Source organism: Tachysurus vachellii, chromosome 8 (assembly GCF_030014155.1).
Source record: "Tachysurus vachellii isolate PV-2020 chromosome 8, HZAU_Pvac_v1, whole genome shotgun sequence".
Classification (NCBI taxonomy): Eukaryota; Metazoa; Chordata; class Actinopteri; order Siluriformes; family Bagridae; genus Tachysurus; species Tachysurus vachellii.
Window position 1 is genome coordinate 27,019,002 of NC_083467.1, and position 24,988 is coordinate 27,043,989.

At 40.9% G+C, this 24,988-nt stretch overlaps 2 protein-coding genes across 2 annotated transcripts; one reads left to right on the plus strand and one right to left on the minus strand.

The window, feature by feature from the left end:
* Positions 1 to 11,902: 11,902 nt before the first annotated feature.
* Positions 11,903 to 15,669, minus strand: mstnb (myostatin b). Its single transcript, XM_060877104.1, has 3 exons — positions 15,120 to 15,669; positions 13,488 to 13,858; positions 11,903 to 13,247 (listed from the first exon to the last, which is right to left on the minus strand). The coding sequence occupies exons 1-3, from the start codon at positions 15,550 to 15,552 to the stop codon at positions 12,867 to 12,869; spliced, it is 1,185 nt and encodes a 394-aa protein (XP_060733087.1). The 5' UTR covers positions 15,553 to 15,669; the 3' UTR covers positions 11,903 to 12,866.
* A 4,807-nt stretch (positions 15,670 to 20,476) lies between these two features.
* On the plus strand, positions 20,477 to 24,909 carry LOC132850480 (small membrane A-kinase anchor protein-like). Its single transcript, XM_060877105.1, has 2 exons — positions 20,477 to 20,825; positions 23,450 to 24,909. Exon 2 carries the CDS (start codon positions 23,468 to 23,470, stop codon positions 23,843 to 23,845), a length of 378 nt encoding a protein of 125 aa, XP_060733088.1. The 5' UTR covers positions 20,477 to 20,825; positions 23,450 to 23,467; the 3' UTR covers positions 23,846 to 24,909.
* Positions 24,910 to 24,988: the final 79 nt, after the last annotated feature.

The window sequence follows — 24,988 nt, forward strand, 5'->3', positions numbered from 1 at the left end:
ACAATGTAACTGTATTCTGTGCTTAATCTGGGTTTTAAGACTTACTTCAAACTGGGCAACATTAATGCCATGTCAAATGTTTAGCTAATGTTTAGCTAATGTCATCACTTTATCATGTGCAGACATCCAAATTCTGTCTCACTGGAGATAAAGAAGCGTGGTCATAACCAAAACTTCCTATTTTTTAAGTAATTTAACTTAAGGTTATTCACACATTACAGTACTATCAAATTCAAGTATATTCTATTACACATTATTAGATACTTGCATGTGATAGTAATACATTCATCTTCTACCGCTTATCCGAACTACCTCGGGTCACGGGGAGTCATCGGGCATCAAGGCAGGATACACCCTGGATGGAGTGCCAACCCATCGCAGGGCACACACACACACTCTCATTCACTCACGCAATCACACACTACGGACAATTTTCCAGAGATGCCAATCAACCTACCATGCATGTCTTTGGACCGGGGGAGGAAACCGGAGTACCCTGAGGAAACCCCCGAGGCACGGGGAGAACATGCAAACTCCACACACACAAGGTGGAGGAGGGAATCGAACCCCCAACCCTGGAGGTGTGAGGCGAAGGTACTAACCACTAAAACACCGTGCTCCCCCTTTGTGTACATTGTAATTGAACGTTTAATTAAATATGGAATCCAGGCTTACAGTTCACAGAATATTTTCTTTGAAATAATGTGAAACCCCATCTTCAATATAAGCCATGAGTCACTGTTTAAAATGCAAGCTCCTGGATTCATGAAATTAGCACCGTGTCACAGCTTTGCCCCAGTTAACATTGTAGTTAGAGTGTAAATCTCTAAAACATGACATACATCCGGGGACGGTATGTGACTATCTGTCAGGTGACATTTATTAATAAAGGTCTGAGTAGCTGGTAGAGATGGTAGAGTAGAGGTGAAGCAAGCCTGTGTGCAAATCTGGAAAAATGTATGCTCTAGCACTTCTACCACCAGGGGACAAGGACATAGGGCGCACCATCCGGTGAGGCTACAGTGCACACAGGTTTTAAATGTACTTTGGGACGGAAGGTGATTTAAAACCAAATTAACCAATCAAAATGCAGCAGGCAGGCAACTTAAGACAGTTCAGGTAGATCAGTTGATTTCTATCTATGAAGAAAAGTTTTATGTATGCGTCTGCTTATTAAAAGGAATTACAATGATGTGTTATATGTTTTCTACCTAATTACATTATTTTATGTAAAGCAACATATCGGGTTGGAGTATTTTAAAATATACTAGTACAGTATTAAGTACTATGTGTGGTCTGACGATTATTGGTGCACCAACCATGTTCAGCTGTTGTAAGCTGAAGCTCTGAAGATGATAGCCCCAATGGGCCCGGTTTGGTACAAGCGTAAACGTATTCTGCTGAATAACGTTTCCCCCCACAGGATCTATTTCTTAATTATTTTTGACTCCTTAAATGTAGATGACCAACTTTAGATGTTTCTCATACTGTAGGTAAGGCATCAGATTTAATCCTGCCTGTTTTTGGACAAGAGAACTGTATGACTCAGCAGTAACGTCATTGTGAAACAAGTTAAATCCCTGATTGAGATAGAGAGGCCGGACATGGGTATCAGGTTAAGCACTGAGAACATACTTTACTTTACTTAAGTCACTTAAGTGCAGTGCTCATTGGTCTATGTGATGAAGTTACCATTACTGTAGGCCAGGAAAAAAAAAAAACCTGTGATACATTGCAGTGGGATTACAGCAGATATACTGTATACTTAAGACCGATTTTATTTTAGACTGATTTTATTTATATACTTAAAAATCCCAGATTTTCTGTCTAATTTAGTCTTTAGTCTTCATCTCTGGATGTAAACACTTTTCTGTTGCACCATTCGAGACATTTCAGCATTTTTCTTTTGTTTGTATGACGCGATCGAACAAAAATCACGTCTGAAGCGTTTAACCCGACTGTAATAACACGTTCTCTGCATCAGATTATATGTTGGAGATCCTGAAACAATAGATTAGAAACTAATATTTTCTGCTCAAGGCATCAATTAGCAAAATCTGGATTTTCATATTTAGGTGAGTCGTGTGAAGACACACGAGTGCTTGGTACTGTATAATAGTGGCAATGCGAAACAATTGGTTGGTTAAAGGTTAAAGAAGACATCTAAAGCATAAACTAACAGGCCATAGAGAAGTACAAAGTACAGAGATAAACCATAACGGTTCTGGAAGCTATATAGTTTTATTTATACCAATGTTATGGAAAGGCCAAACTCTGGAGAAAGAAAGGCTCCAAAACATACAAGCTCAATTGTGAAACATGACGGTGGTAGTGTCACGGCTTGGGCTCGCATTGCCACTTCTTGAAGAGTCTCACTAGACTTTATTGATGAGGAACTCAATGCATTTCTCCTCCAGAAGAAGAGACTATACTATAAGCCTGGAAAATCATCATAAAAGAAAGTGACGTGACAGTGAAAGTGACGTGACATACAGCTAATTACGGTGACCCCATACTCAGAATTCGTTTTCTGCATTTAACCCATCCAGCAGTGAACACACACACACACTGTGAACACACACCCAGAGCAGTGGGCAGTCATTTATGCTGCGGCGCCCGGGGAGCAGTTGGCGGGGTTCGATGCCTTGCTCAAGGGCACCTCAGTCATGGTATTGCCCTTGAGCAAGGCAACCAAACCCCCCCAACTTTGGTGATGTCAGTGGATCACCAGTTTGATGCAGCTATTGTAAGCAAGGAAACTGCAACCAAATATTTTATTTAGTTAAAGACTATCCAGGTCTTTGTGTCATATTTATCCTTTGATCATAAACCAAAATGTCTTGAGTGTACAGCAAAAATAAAGGACTGGAGATGGGTTGCTGACGGTGTTAGCATAAAAGTTGAAGCTTTGGATGCTGATCCTGTTTGAACAGAGTGTACAAACAAGTGAGAGCTGACAGACTAAAAGACTAAAGTCCTGCTTCATTGCTCTCCTTTTAGGTAGAGATTAAGCAGGGACTAAATCCCATTGCAGCACTATCACCAGGTACTCACAGGAAACCGTTAACCTATACGACAGGAGCAATGTCAACGACAGAAGCATAACTGAGAAAATCCAATTAAAATTTTAATTAGAAAATAAATATGTTTATTGTAAAGACCAAAATGTCCTTTAAGTACAGTGATACTTAATATCTTAAAATCTTAACATGTTTAACACACGTTCAGTGGTTTTTCGACTGATATTTAACTATCATCTGAAAAACACGTGCAACATTTTATAAAATTTCCAGACGTTATTTGGGTAGATGTCCTTTAAAAAAGTTTAATTGCCTTGAGTTCTCATTATAATTTCCAATAATGCAACAAAACTGATTCACCATATGACAAGACACATCCTGCGCATCCTGCTGTCTGACAGGCGTAGTAATGACAAAGGTGTGGACAACTTGCTGTTTTTTCCAAACGATCCAGGCATCTCTTTGTCTCCTCTGAGACGCATCTATCCTCCATCACTGTCAGTCACTGGCCCAGCGGGACGCTTGTGGTTTATTGCCCTGGACCTTTTTTTCCACTTCGGTCATTAACGAGCCTTGTAAATGAACTTGAGCTTATGGACAAAAATTTTTCTGAATGACTCATTCCAAGCCTTAATGCAATCTCGAGGTGCATATCACTAAACCAGGACACCTCACTGTCCCCATTCACAAACATCCGGAAGCTTTATGGTGCAATTCATCAAGGGGTCTCACAAGGGTCAATATGTTGTTGGGAGAGTGGGAGAGGGAGAGAAACACAGTTTTCTTGCTAAGTGAAAAAACAAGTGGTATGGACACACTGGCTAAATCGATCAGGAGCACTGACAGCCAGCCATCAGCAGACTTGCGTCTGTGTCCTGTGACCTGAGGCGTACAGTTTTTTATTGCATTTCATTGCTTACTTTGGATCAGACTAGAACTTACTACTAGAGAAATACAGCCGGGTCTTAAATCATGCCTCCCTTGGTTAGAGAGGTGATTACTACATTGCAAATTGTATGGTACATTAGGCTCCTGAATTACATTAAAATGAGAACAATGTATATTTGTTTATGCAATATAAAACATATCAATTTAAAAAAAAAAAACAGTACGACAGTTACGTTAAGTGATATCAACGCAAAAAGACTTGTCCGTGTGGATGTTCTTTTTAATTTGTATCCCAGCTAATTGCAAAGCATTGATTTTGTGGTGGGGGTACGGTGGCTTAGTGGTTAGCACGTTCGCCTCACACCTCCAGGGTTGGGGGTTCGATTCCCACCTCCACCTTGTGTGTGTGGAGTTTGCATGTTCTCCCCGTGCCTCGGGGGTTTCCTCCGGGTACTCTGGTTTCCTCCCCCGGTCCAAACACATGCATGGTAGGTTGATTGGCAACTCTGGAAAATTGTCCGTAGTGTGTGATTGTGTGAGTGAATGAATGAGTGTGTGTGTGTGTGTGTGTGTGTGTGTGTGTGTGTGTGTGTGTGTGTGTGTGTGTGTGTGTGTGTGTGTGTGTGTGTGTGTGTGTGTGTGTGTGTGTGTGTGTGTGCGTGCCCTGCGATGGGTTGGCACTCCGTCCAGGGTGTATCCTGCCTTGATGCCCGATGACGCCTGAGATAGGCACAGGTTCCCCGTGACCCGAGGTAGTTCGGATAAGCGGTAGAAGATGAATGAATGAATGAATGAATGAATGAATTTGTGGTTTTATTAACCCTTTCTGTTTTGGTCTTGCAGTAAGTTTGGATCATCCTTCTTATGTTTTTAGACATTGTCACAAAGCAACTTTAGAGAAATTCTGATGTAAATCCTAAATGAGCAAGTCAGAGCTAACAAAAAAATCTTCCTGAGACAACGCTAGGAACAAACCTGAGACAACCTACGCTACAAACCTATTCTCTTCTGGTTGACCCAGGATAGTGGAATAATAAATCATTACATTATACGGGTGTAGAATAGTAAAGACAAACAGTACCGAGTTCTGGAATAAATACAAGACAATGTTCACGTTTACAGTTACAGACTTTACGTATAAATCTACAGAGTAAAGACTGAAGCAATAGTGAGACGGGCAAATTGTTGAGAAATAAATGTCTTAAGGTAATTCATGTAGGATCATCCACAACAGCAGGTAAGTCACAGTTGCTGTAGGTCCCAGCTGTAGGTCCCAAGGACAAGTGAAGCTATGGCCGTAGACACGATGATAGGTATGTTTTGATCCTATAGTGGTATACAAGGGTATACACTATGATCAGAATGTAAGACCTCTTACTGTATCTACAACATTTACAGTATGTTACTTTTTAAACCATTATATCAATCCAAATGGTTTTCAGTTCAGATTAATATCTACACTATATGGCCATAAGTTGTCTGTTGACGTACAGTATGTATGTGGATTCTGTAGCTTTACAGATTCTATTCACTGTAACTAACAGGCTCAAACGTGTTCCAGCATAACAACGCCCATTTGCACAAAGTGAGATCCATGAAGACGTGGTAGACCAAGATTGTATTAGGACTGTCCTGTATTTTGTGAGATGTTGTCAAGAAAAAGCATTTTGCCTCGCAGTGCATGTGGCACTGTAAGTGCTACTTACTGTACCAGCTGAAACTGAAGCCTGACAAACACAAAATAAAAATAAAACTCTTATACCGTTCTAGTCCTATTACACTGAATTTGATGTGTCATGCCTTTAACTCATTAAAGCAAACGCTTCTCCATCTGTCAGATTAAGTGAGCACTCATTTTTCCCTTTAACTCTTCTTTAAAGCTATTTTCCCATTTTGGAAATCGTGATGGATATTGACATATGCTGGATCTTCAGCTACATGTTTCCCTGCAATCCATCCTGGAAGACTCAGAAGAGTTCCACCTTCCCATTTTTGCACACTAACTTCCTCACCTGTGAGTCTTGGAATGTGCTGGCAGCCAAAACTCAGACGCTTTTCCTTCACTATGGCAGATGTAACAACACTCAACCAAATCATTTCTGTTTTTGTTTATAGTGTCTACTTGTTTTTAACTGTCACAAGAGGGAACAAGGAAGGAGCAAAAGAAAAACAAATCAATCAAACTGATTCCGGACTTGAGTTATGATAGGCTTAGGGTTGATTTACGATAATTAAGCCTAACCCTAATGTCTTGATCATGGAGTTGGTGTCTTCACAAAGGTAATGTGAATATAAACAAATAAAATCCTATTCCTTGCTTGTTGCTAGAAGAACATCTTTCTGTAGTTGTTACACTGCTTATTACGTAAAATTGTCCATCCGATGATGACACGAGGGGTTTGATGAAGAGGAGCTTGACAGCAGGAATATAGAATACTGGAGTTTTAAGATAATACATGTTTGGTGTGGATCTTAAACTTCTCCGGTAACAAGCAAGGCATAGTCACCTTTTAACAAGATGTCTTCCTTCAAATGGTGCGCCTATGGTATATGAATGGTATATGAAAAATATGCAGCATTTAATTGTGCCTCCTATTAAAGGCAGGGTCTCCGATTTTTGAGAAATGCTTCATGCTGAGTTGGGCCGAATAATAAACAAAAATCAAAACAAAAACAAAACAAATGTGTAGCCAATGAGCAGAAAGGGGTGTGTCTTGTCAATATGGGCGGAGAGAGTGTTCAGTGTGACATTAGCAGAAAGCGGTTTTAACATTGACATGGAGGATAAAAACAAAGAAAGAAAGAGAAGAAAGGCTTACGATAAGGTAAGAAGTAGGACGTGTTAATATAGGATCAGCTTTCCAGCACTGGAGAGAACTGAAGGAGCAGGAAGTTGGTCACATTCACAGATTGGAGTTTCCTGAGTCAATAACTCCTGAGCTAAACGCTGTTACTACACAAATAACACCTCTTTTCTATCGTAGTAATGTAGAGACGCAGCTACAACCGTGTTTTGTGTAGTAACAGTGTTTAGCTCAGGAGTTATTGACTCGGGAAACTACAATCTGTGAATATGTGACCAACTTTACTTAAGACGCCGAGGCGCTTTTTTCCTTCTCGATAGGTGAGTAACGTTGGTTTTGTTTTGTTACACAGAACTAATATATGCCTTTGTCCTTTACATGATTATGCTTGTGTGTCATTTTTGCTTGTTTGTTTATCTGCAATCGTATTGTTCTTCACTTCAGCTATGATAAAGACACATTTCTTTCCATTAGTTACCTGGGTTACGTATTTATGTGTGGGCGGAGCTATCAATACAGGGGTGGGACCCAATTGGGTTAGGGGCGTGTTTGTTTTGGTGATTTCAAATGTCGACATTGGCTTTCAAACAATGGAGACCGCACCTTTAAATTCTAAATACAAAAAGAAAGTCTGTATTAACACAATACACAGTACAAAAGCAGTTTTTTTTTCTATTCACATCTCAGCTTTAAACAAAGCACTTAACTCTTTTAATTCATAATAGTAATAGTGCTATCCTACAGTAGGCAGTGCTGGGATTTCAACTCATGATCTTCTGATCAGTGGCCCATATCCTCGAGTCCCTGTGGAAATTATTTATCTCTTTTCTATGAATTTCTTGCACAGGTGATCTGAGAATTTTCAGAATCATAGGGGGACATGAGAGGTGATGAGAATAGATTTATAAACTTTCTCTACTCTGAAATCATTACTGGTCATGAAAGAGCCACAGAGTAATTGGAGCTGTAATGAGTCTGTCTGTGTTTTGCCCTGTTTCTGTCTGCTGGTTTGCCTTGCTGTTAATTGTTTGCCCCGCCCACTTGTTTGTTACCATGAACACTAATTGAACTCAATCTTTCCCTCAGGTGTGTTGTCTTAGTCGCTGATTGTCTCTGCTTGATGATTGGTTCCTGTTTGTTATATCTACTCTGTTTGTTCACTTCCCTGGTGCTAGTGGTTGTTTAATGTTTATGTCTATGTTCCTGTTTCCTGTTTGCTCAGGGTTCTGCCCTGTTTTGCCTGCCTGTCTGTTTGCTTGTTTCGTGTTTTGGATGAATAAAAGTTTGAACTGCATTTGGATCCTCACTCGCCTTTGCCTCACCGCGACAGGAGCGACTGTCTATCCCAAATATTATTACAGCAGCACAGTGATTGAAAATCATTCTTACTGTAGTGTACCTTGCAAAAAAGTGTACCTTTTTTCGTTGGTACACAGTAGCAAGATTTACGTTTTTATAAAGACTACACCAAATGGATTTCATTGTCAGAGTGTACAGCACATTCCACCCAGCACTAATGCTAAGGAGGCTCTCTGTGAACTCTGTGGAGCTATTAGCAATCTGCAGTATGCTCACCCGGACAGACTGTTTAATATCGCCAGAGATTTCAATCATGCAGATCTCAAATCAGTGCTTCCTAAATTCTGTCTGTATGTGGACTTTGTAACGAAAGAGGAAAACACGCTGGATCTCGTTTACACAAACATCCCTGGTGCGTATGGTGCGGAGCCCCGCTATCATCTCTGTTATGCTAATTCCAGCACACAGACCACTCATCAGATGCTCTAAACTGGTTCTGAGCAGGGGAAAACCTGGCCTGCAGGAGCCACCACACTGTGTTCATCCTCAGGGAGGCTACGACCAACGGTGATTAAGTCAACTTGGAGGAGTACACAGCATCAGAGACCAGCTACATCGGCAAGTCCATCGATGAGGTGACCATCTCCATGACCATCACTACACGCTCCAACCAGAAGCCGTGGATGACTGCTAAGGTGCGTTCGCTGCTGAAGTCTAGAGACTTAGTATTCAGAGCAGGTGACAGGACCGCCTTAAGAAAAGCAAGGGCCACTCTGTCCCGGGCAATCAGAGAAGTAAAGCGTGCACACGCCCAGAGAATCTACAGCCACTTCCAGCACAGCGGAGACACCTGGTGTATGTGGTAAGACAACCAGGCGATCACAAAACTACAAGACGGCTTCACCTGCCTGTGACAGTGACACCTCCCAGATGCACAGAATGACTTCTATTCCCGTTTTGTGGTGCAGAACAATGTAGCAGCAAGAAAAACCATCCCTCCCACATGGCCGAGGTGAGGAGAACTCCATGCAGAGTTAACCCACGGAAGGCTGCTGAACTCGACGACCTATCTGGCTAGTTGTGCAGGGAATGAGAGTGAAAGGAATCAGGAACAGCATCTCCAGCACCACCACACTGAACACTGGGGCCCCTCAGGGCTGTGTGCTCAGTCCACTGCTGTTACTCTGCTGACTCAGACTGTGTACCAATGCACAGTTCGAATCACATCATCAAGTTCTCCAATGAGACCGTGGTGGGTCTCATCAGCATGAATGACGAGTCAGCATACAGAGAGGAGGTGCAACAGCTAACTGCCTGGTGTAGAGCCAACAACCTGTCTCTGAATGTTGATAAAACTAAAGAGAAGGTTGTTGACTTCAGGAGAGCACGGAGTGACCACTCTCCTCTGAACATCAATGGATCACCCGTAGAGATCATCAAGAGCACCAAATTCCTTGGTGTTCATCTGGCGGAGAACCTCACCTGGTCACTCAACACCAGCTCCATCACTAAGAAAGCCCAGCAGTGTCTCTACTTCCTACCAAGGCTGAGGAAAGCACATCTCCCTCTACCTATCCTGACTACATTCTACAGAGGGCTGCATCACTGTCTGGTTTGTGAACTGCACCATCACAAGACCCTGCACAGATAGTGAGGACAGCTGAGAAGATCACTGGAGTCTCTCTTCCTTCTATCACTGACATTTACACCACACGCTGCATCCGCGAAGCCAACAGCATTGTGGATGACCCCACACACCCCTCACACACACTCTTCACCCCACACACTCCTCACACACACTCTTCACCCCATACCCCCTCACACACACTCTTCACCCCACACCCCCACACACTTTTCACCACCCACACTCCCTCACACACACTCTTCACCCCATACCCCCTCACACACACACACTCTTCACCTCCCACATCCCCCACACTCTTCGCCCCATAACCCCACACACTCTTCACCCCACACACCCTTCACCCCACACCCCCTCACACACACTCTTCACCCCACACCCCCTCACACACACTCTTCACCACCCACACACCTCTCTCACACACTCTTCACCAAGAGCTACCGAAGCATTCAGGCCTTTATGACCAGACTGTGTAACAGCTAATTCTGTCATCAGACTCCGCAATAACTGAACTGAACTGTACCGAGCTCTCTCTCTCTCTCTCTCTCTCTCTCTCTCTCTCTCTCTCTCTCACATACACACACACACAAACTCAACTGTGTAGAATGCTCTGATCTGCACCAAACACACACTCATCCAATACGTTTACATGCTGTTCTGTACACTGATTTTGTTCTTTACACACGCTGTCTTACACATTCAGTGCACAACTCATTACAGTACCTCATAGAACTGCTGCTGTTATATTAAGTGTTCATTCCTGTATTTTTACACATGTACTGTAGAATATAAAGTACGTAATCTGGTCGGGGTTGATTTTGTGTATCGTCTTTGTGTAATGTCTCACCTGCGTCAGCTATAAATAGTTGAAATGACGATAAAAGCTTTTTGACTCTCTCTTGATTCTCTTTTGACTTGATTTAACCTGTAGGTTATACAAAAGCCAATCATGCCTCATATTGAATCACATGCTCATCTATGATTCATATTGTTGTAGTTATTTATCTCTCGTGCTCCAACTGGGGTCATTAGGATAGCAAGGCAAAGCAGATTGTCACTTTTGAAAAAGTTCATAAAACCCAGTGGTCACACAAAACTACAGTTGTAAATGGATTATAAATGCACTACTGAAGTGCTTGTGTCACGTTCACCGGTGAAAATGGACGGCATAATTGGGAATATGTTTTAGAAACATGCACTTGTATTGCAACAAGTACACTGAGACACATCAGAGAACTGAAACAGAAAAAAGAAGAAGCTCAAACTGGGTTTGAATCGAGTTGTTACTGATGGCACATGTCCACAAAAAAAGGTTAAATGTTGGTGGGAGGTAAAACTAGTTAAAAAGAAAGAAAGAAAAAAGCTAATAGAAAGAAAGAAGCTAATAGAAAGAAGCCTTCTGTTGTTGAGAATTATTTGCAAATAAATCAGTAGGAGACAAACACAAATAAATACTTCGACTGAATCCCAAACCTTTCATGCTTATGCATAAACAGAACAAAGCTTAACAAAGACACAACAGTGGTATCCAAATGTATTATGTCAGCAGAAAATGTTGAGTGCAGTGTTATTGCTCCAGGATCTTTAATCTCTCACAACCCTCTGTTCACTTCTTTGCACGTCCCACCTGGTTGCCTTCGGCAGGCATCCAGCTCACAGCAGGAAAGGAAGCAGATCTCAGCAGTGCTCGGTTCGCCCTCTTCTGGTCGGAAGTGAGGACCTGCTCCAATTAGCCCCGCTGTCAAAACATTCACGCACTGGGCCTTTTTCTCAAACTCCAGGTCTGTAAAGGCCTGACTGCAATTTTTTTGTTGTTAAGTTGGACTTACATAACAGAAAGTCTCAGTCCAATAACAAGCTATAAAAGCATGGGTTTGCGTGAGAACGATTCAACAAGATTTTTTTTCTTTTCAGAAAGACCAAAGCATCATTTAGCCCATGCATGCAACTTCTCAAAGGCACCCACTGAACCGGTGTTGAGTCAGAGTTCAACTGTGAAGTTGTACAGCTTGAATTTCTTATTTTCCCATGCCAAAAGCTCCTTCAATCTTCACCCATGCCAAGGTTGACATCACAGCCTGAATGCTCTATCTTTCATTACTAAGCTCTTAGATGTCTCACATCTGAATTTTAATCCACAACATGCGATTAAACGTCACGTGACGTTCACGCTCAGGCACATATCCGCAATTAAAATACCTTTTGCTAGCATCCTGTATGAATGTTATTAGAAATAATACAGCTAAACATAAAGCAAGCACCTTTATTTGTATGAACAGCTACATAGACTTGATATTGTACACTTTTTTTTTGCTATTGTGTTGTCTTATACATGGAACTATAACAGAGGTTAAAAAATGTGATCGTTAAAGGAAAAATGGCATGTATACAATGCAATTAGCAAACATATATCAAAATCAGTTTTTACAACATTTTTTTTTATTTTTAGCAACCAATTCGTTTTATTGGTCTGCCATAGTGCAAACTGTGGTTTGAAGACAGAGAGTAAGTGATATGGTATTAACATTCACACATACTTACTGAAAAATCTCTGTCTTTCACACATTTCAACATGTAGACTGCATTCAAAGTGCCTCTGGTTCAAGTCCTTCTGTCCAGTAATGCTTATTTATATAATAATAGTTCAAGTGTATAGGGCAGGTTCAAGCAGTTGAATAGTGAAATGAGATACATTTAACTGGTGTGTTGTTATTATTGTAAAATGAAGACTTGCATCAGGTTGCCTAAAATCTTTAGACAAGTTTTCAAGCTTTTTTTTTTTTTTTCTTGAGTCCCTCTGTGTTGCTCTTGGATAGTTAACTTAAACAATTGATTGTTAGACAGCTGTTTGGAGTGAGAACAGAACTAAACGGATATCGTCGAACGTGTTTGTTTAATACGTGTGTGTGTTTTTTTGTACTACGAGCATTGTGTAAAAGACATTTGTTGTCCATTTCTCCATGTCGAACCTTCGTTACATTCCTTCAGTACGTCCATGTGATCTCTGACCCCAAGATGCAGATTTAGCGTAAACGAATAAGAAGTCAGTTTGAGTAAGCGGTGCTCTGTGGATGGCTCCTTGCTTGCTGCTATTCTGGTTCTATTGCATATTGCACAGTGTTAGCATGGATAATGGTTGAAAGGTGTTGCAAAGAAGTCCAAAGAGAAACATTTGGAAACAGAATAAATCGAGTCCTTGCATGGACGCGTCGATCACGAGCAGCCACAGCGATCCACCACCATGGAGGGGATCTTGCCGTAGATGATCTGCTCTTTTCCGTTGAAGTAAAGCATATTGATGGGAGACATCTTGGTGGGCGTGCAGCAAGGGCCAGCAGTGCCGCGCGGATTGGCCTTGTTGACCAAGTGTGTGTGTGGGTACTTCTGCAAGTGCACATAGTCACACTCGCCCGAGCAGTAGTTGGCCTTGTAGCGTTTCGGGGCAATAATCCAGTCCCAGCCGAAGTCTTCAAAGTCCACCGTAAGGGGGTAGCGGCAGCAGCGTGACTCAGAAGAATTCTCATCACAGTCTAGTCCTGATTCTCTCTTGGTGCGCTTTGGAACATCGGATATTTTGACCTCCAAGAATGGGAGCTGTGATTGGAAAAACAAAGGCATGACTGTTATACATAACAAATAACAGTTCAGTCTATCTAGATGATCTAAAACTAGAAACCTGGAAGATTTCATCTTCTTTCTCAAGTTGTCAAGGATAATTTAATTGGTATTTTGCTTAAATTTAAATAGCCCGTTTTAACCAGCATTGAGTGTGACAGCACACATAAACAAACACTTGATGCTAGCCACGTTAGAGTCTTTCTTTAAGCCACTCACCAGTCCCTCTTCGCCAGGCTCTGCAGAGGTGATAGCAAGATCATTGCTTTTGGAGTCGAATGCTTTGATCTCAATACCCCAGTTTGTTTCCGGCTGCCTCAGCCACACCACAAGCACCTGCTTTACATCGATGCTCTGCCACGACTTGACACCTGCGTCCACGTCGATCTTCAGTGAACGAATTCTTACATGCCTTCTCCCATCTTTGATGGGCATGAGTCGCGATATCTGCAAGAACACTGTTGTTGCTTCATCTGCTGGCCGTAAGTGCACCCAGAGCTGCGCCCTTACAATGCGGCTCGCTTGGATCTTTGGGCTGAAGGAGAAAAAACAGCACTTTGGTTTTTGGTCTACTTGAACGTCTGGGTTGGCTAAAAGAGAGAGGGGGAGAGAACAGGAGGACAATTATTCAGCTTATAGAAAACAGAACTAGATGATTCATTTAGCAAGCAACATGGCTTTGCCTTTAATCAGTCTCACTCTTTTAACACCTACAGTGTTCGTTTTAAGTGTATACGTGGATGTCGGTGTGAGAAATAAATACATCCAGACGCCGCATTACATTAATATAAACTCCTGCACTCAGACTTGCTTTCCTTATTCTCACAACTACAATACGCACCATTTAACTGGATAATAAGATGGAAATTTAGCAGGTTCAGGTTTACTAGTAATTCGATTTTTTTGGCTTGTTGTGGGATCAGTGTGTAAAAACAAGAGTAAGCAAAACTTAAAGGTCGGATAACAACAACGAGTATTTGAATAATAAGCGGTTTAAATGATTCAGAACTCTTACAGATTAAAGGTTTGTAGTGTTTATTTAAAAGATATGGAAATATATGTCGTTAATACGGAACAGTTTACAACACAACAGGTTTGAGTCCGTTGTTCCTTCATCACAAGTAACAAAAAAGATCAAGATCCGTGTCAAGATGATCATAGTGAAAATGTCCGTCTGTATAAATGTACATCTTTATTACTTCCTCCATCCTTTTATTGTCTGAACGAGTTTATATTTTTCATTCTCTCAGTTTTATCCTCTGTGATATTTCTGTTCTAATGCTGCCAGATGGCTCTTCTGTTTTAGTTTGATTTTTAAAAAGAAATCACGGACTTTCTGCTACACAGTAAGAGATAGAATAAACTTCATAAAACTCATGTATAGAAGTAAAGCTTGAGAGATAGAAGGAATAGGAAAATGTACATGACACGTGTGCAAAGATCTAAAGGACCAAGTGATAGTAGAAATAGCTGGAAGCAGGTATTAAGAGTAATATATATATATATATATATATATATATATATATATATATATATATATATATATAGTAAAAATCATGGATTGCTTAAAAAAAAATCCACACATTATTTAAAGACATAGATTAATATTTTGGTAATATATTATAGACCTTTTTTTCTGATAGAATGCCTTTGTAAAAAAAAAAAAAAAAAAGTTTATTAGCTTTTCAGACATTATTTATTAGTATATTAGTGTTTAAATTTCAGAGACTTTATTCTAAGGGTATGTGCGAGTGCGCACTGCAGTTTACAGGCTGTTCCTGTGCCATAAAACGCATTAATAAAAAGTAATGAATTTATTGATTAATAAATGGAGTGAGCGCGAGCACTTACGCTCTGCGGCCATGCTCATGACGGTCTCGGTAGTGGCGTGCTCCTCGTCGTCCTCCTCGTCGTCCGGGAGCGCGGCTCCTGGTTTACCGTCGTCACCGAGCACGTCGTACAGGTCGAGCAACTGCTGCACCGGCGGCGCTTTAGGGAGCAGCTGCTTGACCACATCGCGACTCACGTTGGGAGCGTGTTTGAGGCGCAGTTTACTCAGGATCTGGGACTTGATGGCTTGAAGACGGAGCTGCTTGCTGTGCTGGCGGAAAGCGCACGCGCTGGTCGCTGAACACTGCGCCTCACGCTCCTCCGTCACGGCAGTGGGTTGTTGTTGGTGCTGCTGCTGCTGCTGCTGGTGCTCCGGTGCGCCGCTGTCAGTGCGCGCAATAGGGGCGAAAGCCACCACGAAGGCCAGAGAAATCACAACCTGCGCTAAATGCATGATCACCGGGGTCTGATATCACAGAGGAGCTGTTGGACTGTTGGGTTGTGCGTGTGGCAGCAGGAACAGTAACACCTCGTGCCATGCGCACCGGACAGGTACAGAGAGCTGTCATGCTTCCATGCGCCCTAAAGCCTTTTTATACCGCCAAATTATTCCGCCGCTCTTATTTAGGCGCTGGCGTCGAAATCTATGATTGGCTGCTCGGAGCAACAATAAATCAGAGGTGGACTTCAGGGTTTTTTCTTTCCAACGCTGAAACCTTAAAGAGATAGTCCACAACTCCTCACACACACACACACACACACACACACACACAAAATCACACACACACACTCACACACACACACACACACACACACACACAAAATCAAACACACACACTCTCACACACACACACACACACACACACACACACACACACACACACACACACACACACAAAATCAAACACACACACTCTCACACACACACACACACACACACACACACACACACAAAATCAAACACACACACTCTCACACACACACACACACACACACACACAAAATCAAACACACACACTCACACACACACACAAAATCAAACACACACACTCACACACACACACACACACACACAAAATCACACACACACACACACACACACAAAATCACACACACACACACACACACACAAAATCACACACACACAAAATCACACACACACAAAATCAAACACACACACACACACACAAAATCACACACACATACACTCACACACACACAAAATTACACACACACACACACACACACACACACACACAAAATCACACACTCACACTGTCACACACACTGTCACACACACATATACAATCACACACAAAATCAAACACACACACTCACACACACACACCGTCACACACACACACAAAATCACACACATGCACACACAAAATCACACACACACACAAAATCACAAACACTCACACATACACACACATGCAAAATCTCACACACATACACTCTCTCACACACACACACACTCACTCACACACACACGCAAAATCACACATACTCACACACACACATACACTCACACACACACAAAATTACACACATACACTCACACACACACAATTACACACTCACACACATACACACACACACGCACACTCACACACACAAAAAATCACACACAAACACACACTCACACACTCACATGCACTCACACACACACAAACCCATTTTTTCTGCTTTCATTAAAATCAAACTCTTAATTAGTAAATATTTTGCCAAACAAGGCGCAGGGTATTAAAGGTGTTCATTTGTTCCAACGACTGGTACAGAACAACAGGAGAAGGGATTGTGAGGTTGACAAGGTCACTTAGACATTAGTTTTTAACTCAGTACAACAAGATTATAAACATCACTCTGTGCTTAACAGTTGTTTTTTCAGCTCTTGTTGCCATGCCACTTGGCCGGATACTGATAATGATCTGGAAGGAATCAGACAGAGAGAAATGGAAAAATATCAAAAGCAGGTAGAGATGTGAAATGAGGAGAAAGATGGAGAGATAAGATGGAAATAGAGTGAGAAGGAACAGAGAAGAGAGGCAGAAGGCAAGAGAAAGATCTTGCATCCCACCTTTAAACTGAACCTGAGTTACTGGACATTAACACTCGTTTGTCATGCTGTAAATGATACAGTGGTTAAATAACCGTCTGTTGCATTATGCAAATAAATAAACAACTTTTTTTGAGTTTAACAAAAAAATAAAAGATATACTGTATATTTGTGCCATTTCAAGCACACGAATTCTATCTAGAATAAAGTCAAAGAATGAAAGCAAATAAGGACGAATATCTGAAAGTAAAATCTTTCTGTTCTCAAACAGTAAGATATCAGGCAGGTACAGAGGGAATATGATTGTAGGTCATGTTACACAAACAAGTCCCATGTACACAAGCAGCAAGACTTCATTTACAGCAGCAAATTGAGGATGACACAAAACAGTGTGTTTTATTATTTTAAATACAGAGAAAAGTTATATACATTAATTAGTTAATTAATATATATATATACATTATAATATATTTATAATGTACAAATTATACATTATAATATTATACATTAACATAAATTATACATTAACATTATAATATATTTATATATATTAGTATATATAATATACTAATATATATAATATATAATATAATATATATAATGTATAATATATATTATATTATATATATATATATATATATATATATATATATATATATATATATATATATATATATATATATATATATATATGTATTAGTTTTTTTTTATAATTAAAGGCAGACTGCCATCTACTGTTCATAAATGGAACTCAGGTCATTTGTACTTTGTATAGAAATGACCTTGTGAATATATCCATAAACATATCGTTGTAAATCTCATTGTAAAAATTATATCTGTAGAACGATATATTATTTGCCCAAGAAATTGGCCTAAAAACTGGGTAAATTTATGACGTGCAATTTGCAAGCACACCTTTGTACTGCCACCATCCCAAATAACAATAACCCGATCTCACATAGCTAGTTAGCCGACTAATAGCTAGCAAAATAGCTCACATTAATAAATAGAAATCATACAATATCTAAGATTCTGTTCATCTGTATCATTAGCTAACTTAGCTGTCTAGCTGGGGAATGGGTTACTAATGAAACTGAGCTCATAAAAATAAGAAGTTAAGAAAATAAAAAGTAAAAAAAAAATAATCCATAAGAAAAACAAAAATAAATTAAAATCCATGTAAAATATTGACTGCCTTTTTTTTTCTCTAAGAAGAAATGGTCAGAAAACTAGATTCTCATCTCACACAGATTCTGGGACTGACTTCACACATATTACAGTAAGATTTTAGCTGTGATTTCATGATTATTGAGTTAGGAAGTGAAAAAACAAACACTATAATCTGATGATCTGGAGGTACTGAGGTTTCCCCGACAATCTGTATACATGTGATATAATCAGCAAATAAAACCAGTTTAATTTAAAGAAAATGTTGTGATAATGTGTTTAGATTGGGTCTTGGGGTTATAGCTAATGCTGAATGTAATTGCTGTGTAATTTTCTGAGAGAAATGTTGATTTCACCTTTATGCTTTTGTGTTGTTTGTAAAAAAAAATACTTGAGAGCTGAACAATCCCACATCTAGTTGCCAACTATCGCAGTCACTTCGTGTCACCAGACGTCACCAGCTCTCGTCGTAAAAATGAAGACTTTCTTTGTTGCTTTGTGTCCATGTATGTGCAAACGTTGCATTAGCCTTCAAAACAATCATGTTAACACGGCCCACATTTATTTTCAATTCAATTTATTTGTTTAGCGCTTTGAACAATTCACGCTGTCTCAAAGCAGCTTTACAGAAGTATAGAAACAGAATAAAACATTTTAATTTAAAATTAATTTACTATTTATCTCTAACATTTATCCCTATTGAGTAATCCGGGGTGATGGTGGTGAGGAAAATCTCCCTGAGATGATATGAGGAAGGAGGGCGCGGTGGCTTAGTGGTTAGCACGTTCACCTCACACCTCCAGGGTTGGGGGTTCGATTCCCGCCTCCACCTTGTGTGTGTGGAGTTTACATGTTCTCCCCGTGCCTCGGGGGTTTCCTCCGGGTACTCTGGTTTCCTCCCCCGGTCCAAAGACATGCATGGTAGGTTGATTGGCATCTCTGAAAAATTGTCCGTAGTGTGTGAGTGAATGAGAGTGTGTGTGTGTGCCGTGTGATGGGTTGGCACTCCGTCCAGGGTGTATCCTGCCTTGATGCCCGATGACGCCTGAGATAGACACAGGCTCCCCGTGACCCGAGGTAGTTCGGATAAGCGGTAATGAATGAATGAATGTTCTTGTTGCTTATGGCAAGAGAATGTATTTTCCCTCAGACACCAGTCTCACCTTTACCTCAGTGCTTTATTCACCACAAGCTGCTGCTGTAGTCAGAATGTCTGTTCTGTGCTCACCCCAGGACCCCAATCTGCTCAAACATCCTGTAAACGCACCACATCAAAGCGTTTCCCTTTCAGAAATGATTGGAACACTTAATTATCCTTTGTCTATTGATGAATGGAACTAATTTACTCCATCCCACATTCTGCATACAGGAACAACAAAACCAGTTTAATGGAAATATGATGTTTATCGATGGGGTCATGGGGTTGAAGCCAGGGGTAAAAGTAATTACAGTGTAATTTTCTGGGAGGAATGTTGATGTTGAATCACACCGTGATTCTGCCCTTATGTTGTTATGTCGTACAAAAATACTACATACGAAGCCACGTTCACAGCACATGCTCTTCACCATTAATCTAATCACCATCTACATTAATTCAGCTTGTCATGATGCTATTCACTTTCACTCATGTAATCAGCTCTTATTAAAAAACACCAATGTTCTCTGGTCGCTTTGTCATCATCAGTCATTAACTAAATTTGTCCTAGTAACAGAGATCGCCTGACTTTAACGTCTAGCCTCATCACTACATACTACTTTCTCAAATTAAAAGGTTAAAATTCACAATAAACAAATAAAATTTGAATTAAAGTGTTTAAATAAAAGTTTTTTTCTGTCACCTTTAAACACACCACATGGTGACTTCTTTTCACTAGAAACTGTGCTAAAGAGAAAAGAACAAAAAAGCTTTTAAAAAGAATTGAAGTAAAAAATAATACTTTTTTTTATTGTTTTCCTGGAAATGATAAACATCTTCATCACTAAAGCTATTTATGTTATACATTTTTATTAGTATTTATTCTAAACAATAAGGGACTGAAACACCAGTGTTGACGTCAGGGCCACTTTAAATGTTAAATACTCGATCTGGCCGCCAGATGGCGACATAAACAAAAAACTAAAGGTCATAACTTTAACCATGAAATGACCATGAAATCTGCAATAACCTACTTTTAACACTGCGCCTCGATAATGTGGGTTGGAGGTGAAGATTACCGAGCAGTCGGAGAGAAAAGAACCGCAAAACAACAACCGGACAAAGAAGGAAATGACGGAAATGTTTAAGAGAATGTTATTGAGTGTTTATTAGGAGACTGAACAGAGGCAGTGAGACATATTAGTAGTGTTTTGTGTTTGTTTTATTACACGATGATGTTACAGGGATGAAGTTTACAGAGTTCAGTGCTGCTTATTTTTCTTCACCCTTCATTATTCCTCACGTGTGACAGAAGAGACAGAAGACTGAGATTTCTGTGCATTTTGCAGAATGCTCATGTCAGGAGGTAAGAGCTTCATTCACACGTCACTACACATCACATTCACTCACAGAGACGTTTTACTGGCTTGTTATGAATGAATGACGCTTTATTTCGTCCTTATTGTACGCTGGTATACACGTTCCACGTGTGTACACGTGCAGTCGGACCCTGTGATGATTAATAAGCGTGCACAGAGCTGTAATACTCACCTGATTCTACCTGTTACCTTTCTGTAAGGTGTCGCTAGGTGCAAAGTCCTTGCGCGCGCGCACGCCTGTGTATGTAGTGTGTATCAGACTGATCACGTGGTACAGAAATAAAACATGGCCTTGTGCTGTGGACTGTAATTCAGGTAATGTTTTCCTGACCCCTAATAATAATATTAACAACAACAACAATAACTAGATTTGTAAAGTTTGATGTCGGAGCAGGTGGATACGTGCATGTGACGTCACCCTAATACACGTGACGCAATTCCCCTCATTGTGCTGAGTGTTTTGATATGTCACATGTCAATGTTGTGGTAATATTTATTTTGGGGGCGGGGCTGCACGTGATGTCACCTGAATACACGTGACCCCTCATTGTGCTGAGTGTTTTGGTATGTCACATGTCAATGTTGTGGTAATTTTTAGTCTAGGGCGGGGCTGCACGTCACGTCACCCGAATACACGTGACCCCTCATGTGCTGAGTGTTTTGATATTTCACGTGTCAATGTTGTGGTCATTTTTATTCTGGGGTGGGGCAGCACGTGACGTCACCCGAATACACGTGACCCCTCATTGTGCTGAGTGTTTTGATATGTCACATGTCAATGTTGTGGAAAGTTGTTTGATTTTGCATATATTGGGGCGGGGCTGCGGGAAAACCGAAAGGCCGGTTGGTTCACCAATTTAAACCTCTTAAAAGTCCAGAGTTTCACCCTACAGGAGGTGGCCAAGTTTGGCGTAGATAGATCGAAAGCTTGCAGAGTTATAAACCTCTAAATTTTATAATGGGTGTCTATGGCAAAAATGGCCAAATTTAAGACCCGGTACCGTGAGAACCGGTACTCGGATCGCTTAGAAAAGTAACAACAAACTTCAGATCAGGGTCTACGACATTGGTGTAGGCTCGAAAGCCCTAGGAGGAGCAGCAATTAATATATTTTGTCTAAGAATAATAAGAAAACAGAACATTGTTTTCTACAAGCTAATATAATAAAACTAATGAAAGTGACGTGACATACGGCTAAGTACGGTGACCCATACTCAGAATTCGTACTCTGCATTTAACCCATCCAAAGTGCACACACACAGCAGTGAACACACACACACACACACACCGTGAACACACACCCGGAGCAGTGGGCAGCCATTTATGCTGCGGCGCCCGGGGAGCAGTTGTGGGGGTTCGGTGCCTTGCTCAAGGGCACCTCAGTCGTGGTATTGCCGGCCCGAGACTCGAACCCACAACCTTAGGGTTAGGAGTCAAACTCTCTAACCATTAGGCCACGACTTCCCCCACAATCATAACGGGTGGATGGTGGCTTAGTACGATTTCCTTACTCTCTGCTTGGGAATTTCCCTTTCATGCTTTCCCCATGCTTCAGGGGTTTCCTCAGGGTATGCTGGTTTCCTCTCCAGTCCAACATGCTCCACGGTAGGCTGACTGGCATCTCTTTTTAGTCTGGTGTGTGATCCTGTCTTGTGATGTGTTGGCACCGTGTCCAGGGTGTTTAGTCTGGTGTGTGATCCTGTCTTGTGATCTGTTGGCACCGTGTCCAGGGTGTCCTCCGCCTTATGACCTGTTTAAGCATCAATAAAATGGACGGACGGACAATAGTTCCCGATAATGTAATACTCTTCGAATGAAAAGATTGTCAGTGTGCTGCATTTTACCCACAACGGGCTCCATGGCAACCGACGATGGAAATGAGAGATAAATAACAGCAGTTCACTTTACCTGTGAAACCTTTCTCAGATTCTCTCAGATGTCAGAAATACCTCCCAGCTTATTTAACCGTAGAGTCAGTTAATGGAGATGAGGTTTAAGGCTTGTTGGTGTGATGGAGTTAGTTACTGTTAGTATCCTGATTATTCCGTTTATACCACATCAGTGTTGATCATAACCAAATGTTTTTTTTGTCTTTTATAAAATTTTAGTTATAAATCATTATATAAACAGTTCATCCCACAACATCATTTTTCTCACTCTTGAAACTTGGCATAATACTGAAAAAATGTCAGAGGCTACAGCCTTCCGTAACTTCTGTAGCTCCTTCCGTAGTTCCGTAACTCCTTCCGTAAGTTTTTAATAGATGACGTAACAAGGCGAATGTTTACTACTTATTTTTTTATTATTGTATATAGCGGATGTACCATACAAGTCCCTGTAAAAATGACCTGCCTTTAAAGAATTTAAAAATTCATTGTATTTACAGGAAGTTGTGCATGATTCAACCTCATTTGTAAAACGAGTGTCAGTACTATAAAACACATCCGTGTAGTCAGGATTCTCTGTGCCGGAACAAACACCGGACACAAGAAGGCCAGAACCATCAAGACACTGTAATAAATAACCACCTTCATCTAGAGCCACTGTCAGAATGTGTATTTATCTAGTCAGGTAACATAAATCACTGATGCTCTTCATCTTCCTCTGGCAGGGAGAGCAGAAGTCGTCCATGAGTGAGCTGTTCTTCATCGTCTGCTCACTAGCTGAACTTCACCAGCATCCTCTTGATATTCTTCTCTACACTCTTTCAAACCAATGCTCCATTTTCTGGATCATGGGATGCGTCAAGTCCAAGTGCAGCAAGCCCACTCAGAACTCCAGCGCGGCGGAGAAGGCGGACGGAAAGCCCGGGATGAAGCACGGGGAGAAGGCTGCGCTGGTGTATTCGGAAGCAGGTTCGGACCAGGACACGTCTCGGGTCAACCCTGTCCTTCTGGACTATGCACAGAGACTCTCGGAGGAGATCGTGGCTCGGGCAGTGCAGCAATGGGCCGAGGTAGACAGTCGCTACAGTGACATCCCGTACATCGAGTGTGACGTGCCGTGAGGGCCATCTCATCACGAGTGCTTTACCGAGGTCCAGGACCGCAGCTTGGCCTGACGGAGGCCGGTGATTTTTTTGAGGATTTTGACGCATAGTGAGAATGCAAAAGGATACCTTTTGTAAGTGTTTAATGTTCGTGTGGGAAGCAGCACTGTGGCAGCATTGAGGCTTTTCTCTCTGTAAAAGCACAAACGTACAAAATAAGTGCTATCAAAGCATCTGAACGCCTCGCAAGTTTTTTTTTCCTTTTTCATTTTTACTTAATCACTGAGATGAGTCACATCCATAGCCTGAATGTGTACAGGGCAAAAGCCAAGAGCAATGTCCAGAGTCCAAAATGGCATCGATCCCAGAGATGCTATAAATAAGCCTAGATCCCATGATCTCTGCGTTTGCTCGGATCAACAAACGTCTCTGGTGTTTGTATTTCTGAGGGAAGTTTGTGGGTTTTCCACACTAAACCAATTTGTCTTTAGTTTTTTTAAAAAAATACGTGTTAAACTTTATGAGATCCCGATAAAATCTTGCCCACATTCTTTAACAGATGGCGTGATAACATGAGCGCTTAATGATGAAAATTATCCTCTAATAATAGATTAGTGATCTGAGGATATTCTTCTCTCCATTAGTAAGTTTTATTTATGTTTTGTCATCATGTCATTGCCATTAGTGTATTTTTTTAGCTTTCCTGTCATTTCTGTGTAATCCTACACCATGGTAGATTTTACACGAGCGTCAGTGCCTCAGTGGCATTAAATCATCGATTGTGTTATATCATGCATTCTCAGTCCGGCCTCACAACCAAAGAATTTGTTTTCTTTTAAGTACAAACATGGCTGCATACCAAATTTTTGTTCTTGCTGATCTTTCTACAAACTAAAAGCTTATATCTCAGACATTAAATCGTCCTCCACTGAAATTTGTCCACTCTGCAAATGGATTTATACAGTATGTTTAGTTTGGACAGGTCTCAGGTGCTCAAGTTCCTGTCAAGTTCCTGGACATGTTGAAAAAAAACAACTCTGTTATTTTTTTTGGTAGCATTGCTAATAAATATCATTCCTGAACACTTTAGTGTGTGCTGATTAGCATGTGGATATTTCAGCATTTAAAAGTGAACATAAAGAAACATGAAGAAACTAAACA

Coding starts and splice junctions, on each gene's coding strand:
- mstnb (XM_060877104.1), bottom strand. CDS start 15,552: ATGCATTTAGCGCAGGTTGTGATTTCTCTGGCCTTCGTGGTGGCTTTC. Junction 13,859..15,119: donor CATGAGCATGGCCGCAGAGC/GTAAGTGCTCGC, acceptor TCTCTCTTTTAG/CCAACCCAGACGTTCAAGTA. Junction 13,248..13,487: donor AGCCTGGCGAAGAGGGACTG/GTGAGTGGCTTA, acceptor TTCCAATCACAG/CTCCCATTCTTGGAGGTCAA.
- LOC132850480 (XM_060877105.1), top strand. CDS start 23,468: ATGAGTGAGCTGTTCTTCATCGTCTGCTCACTAGCTGAACTTCACCAG.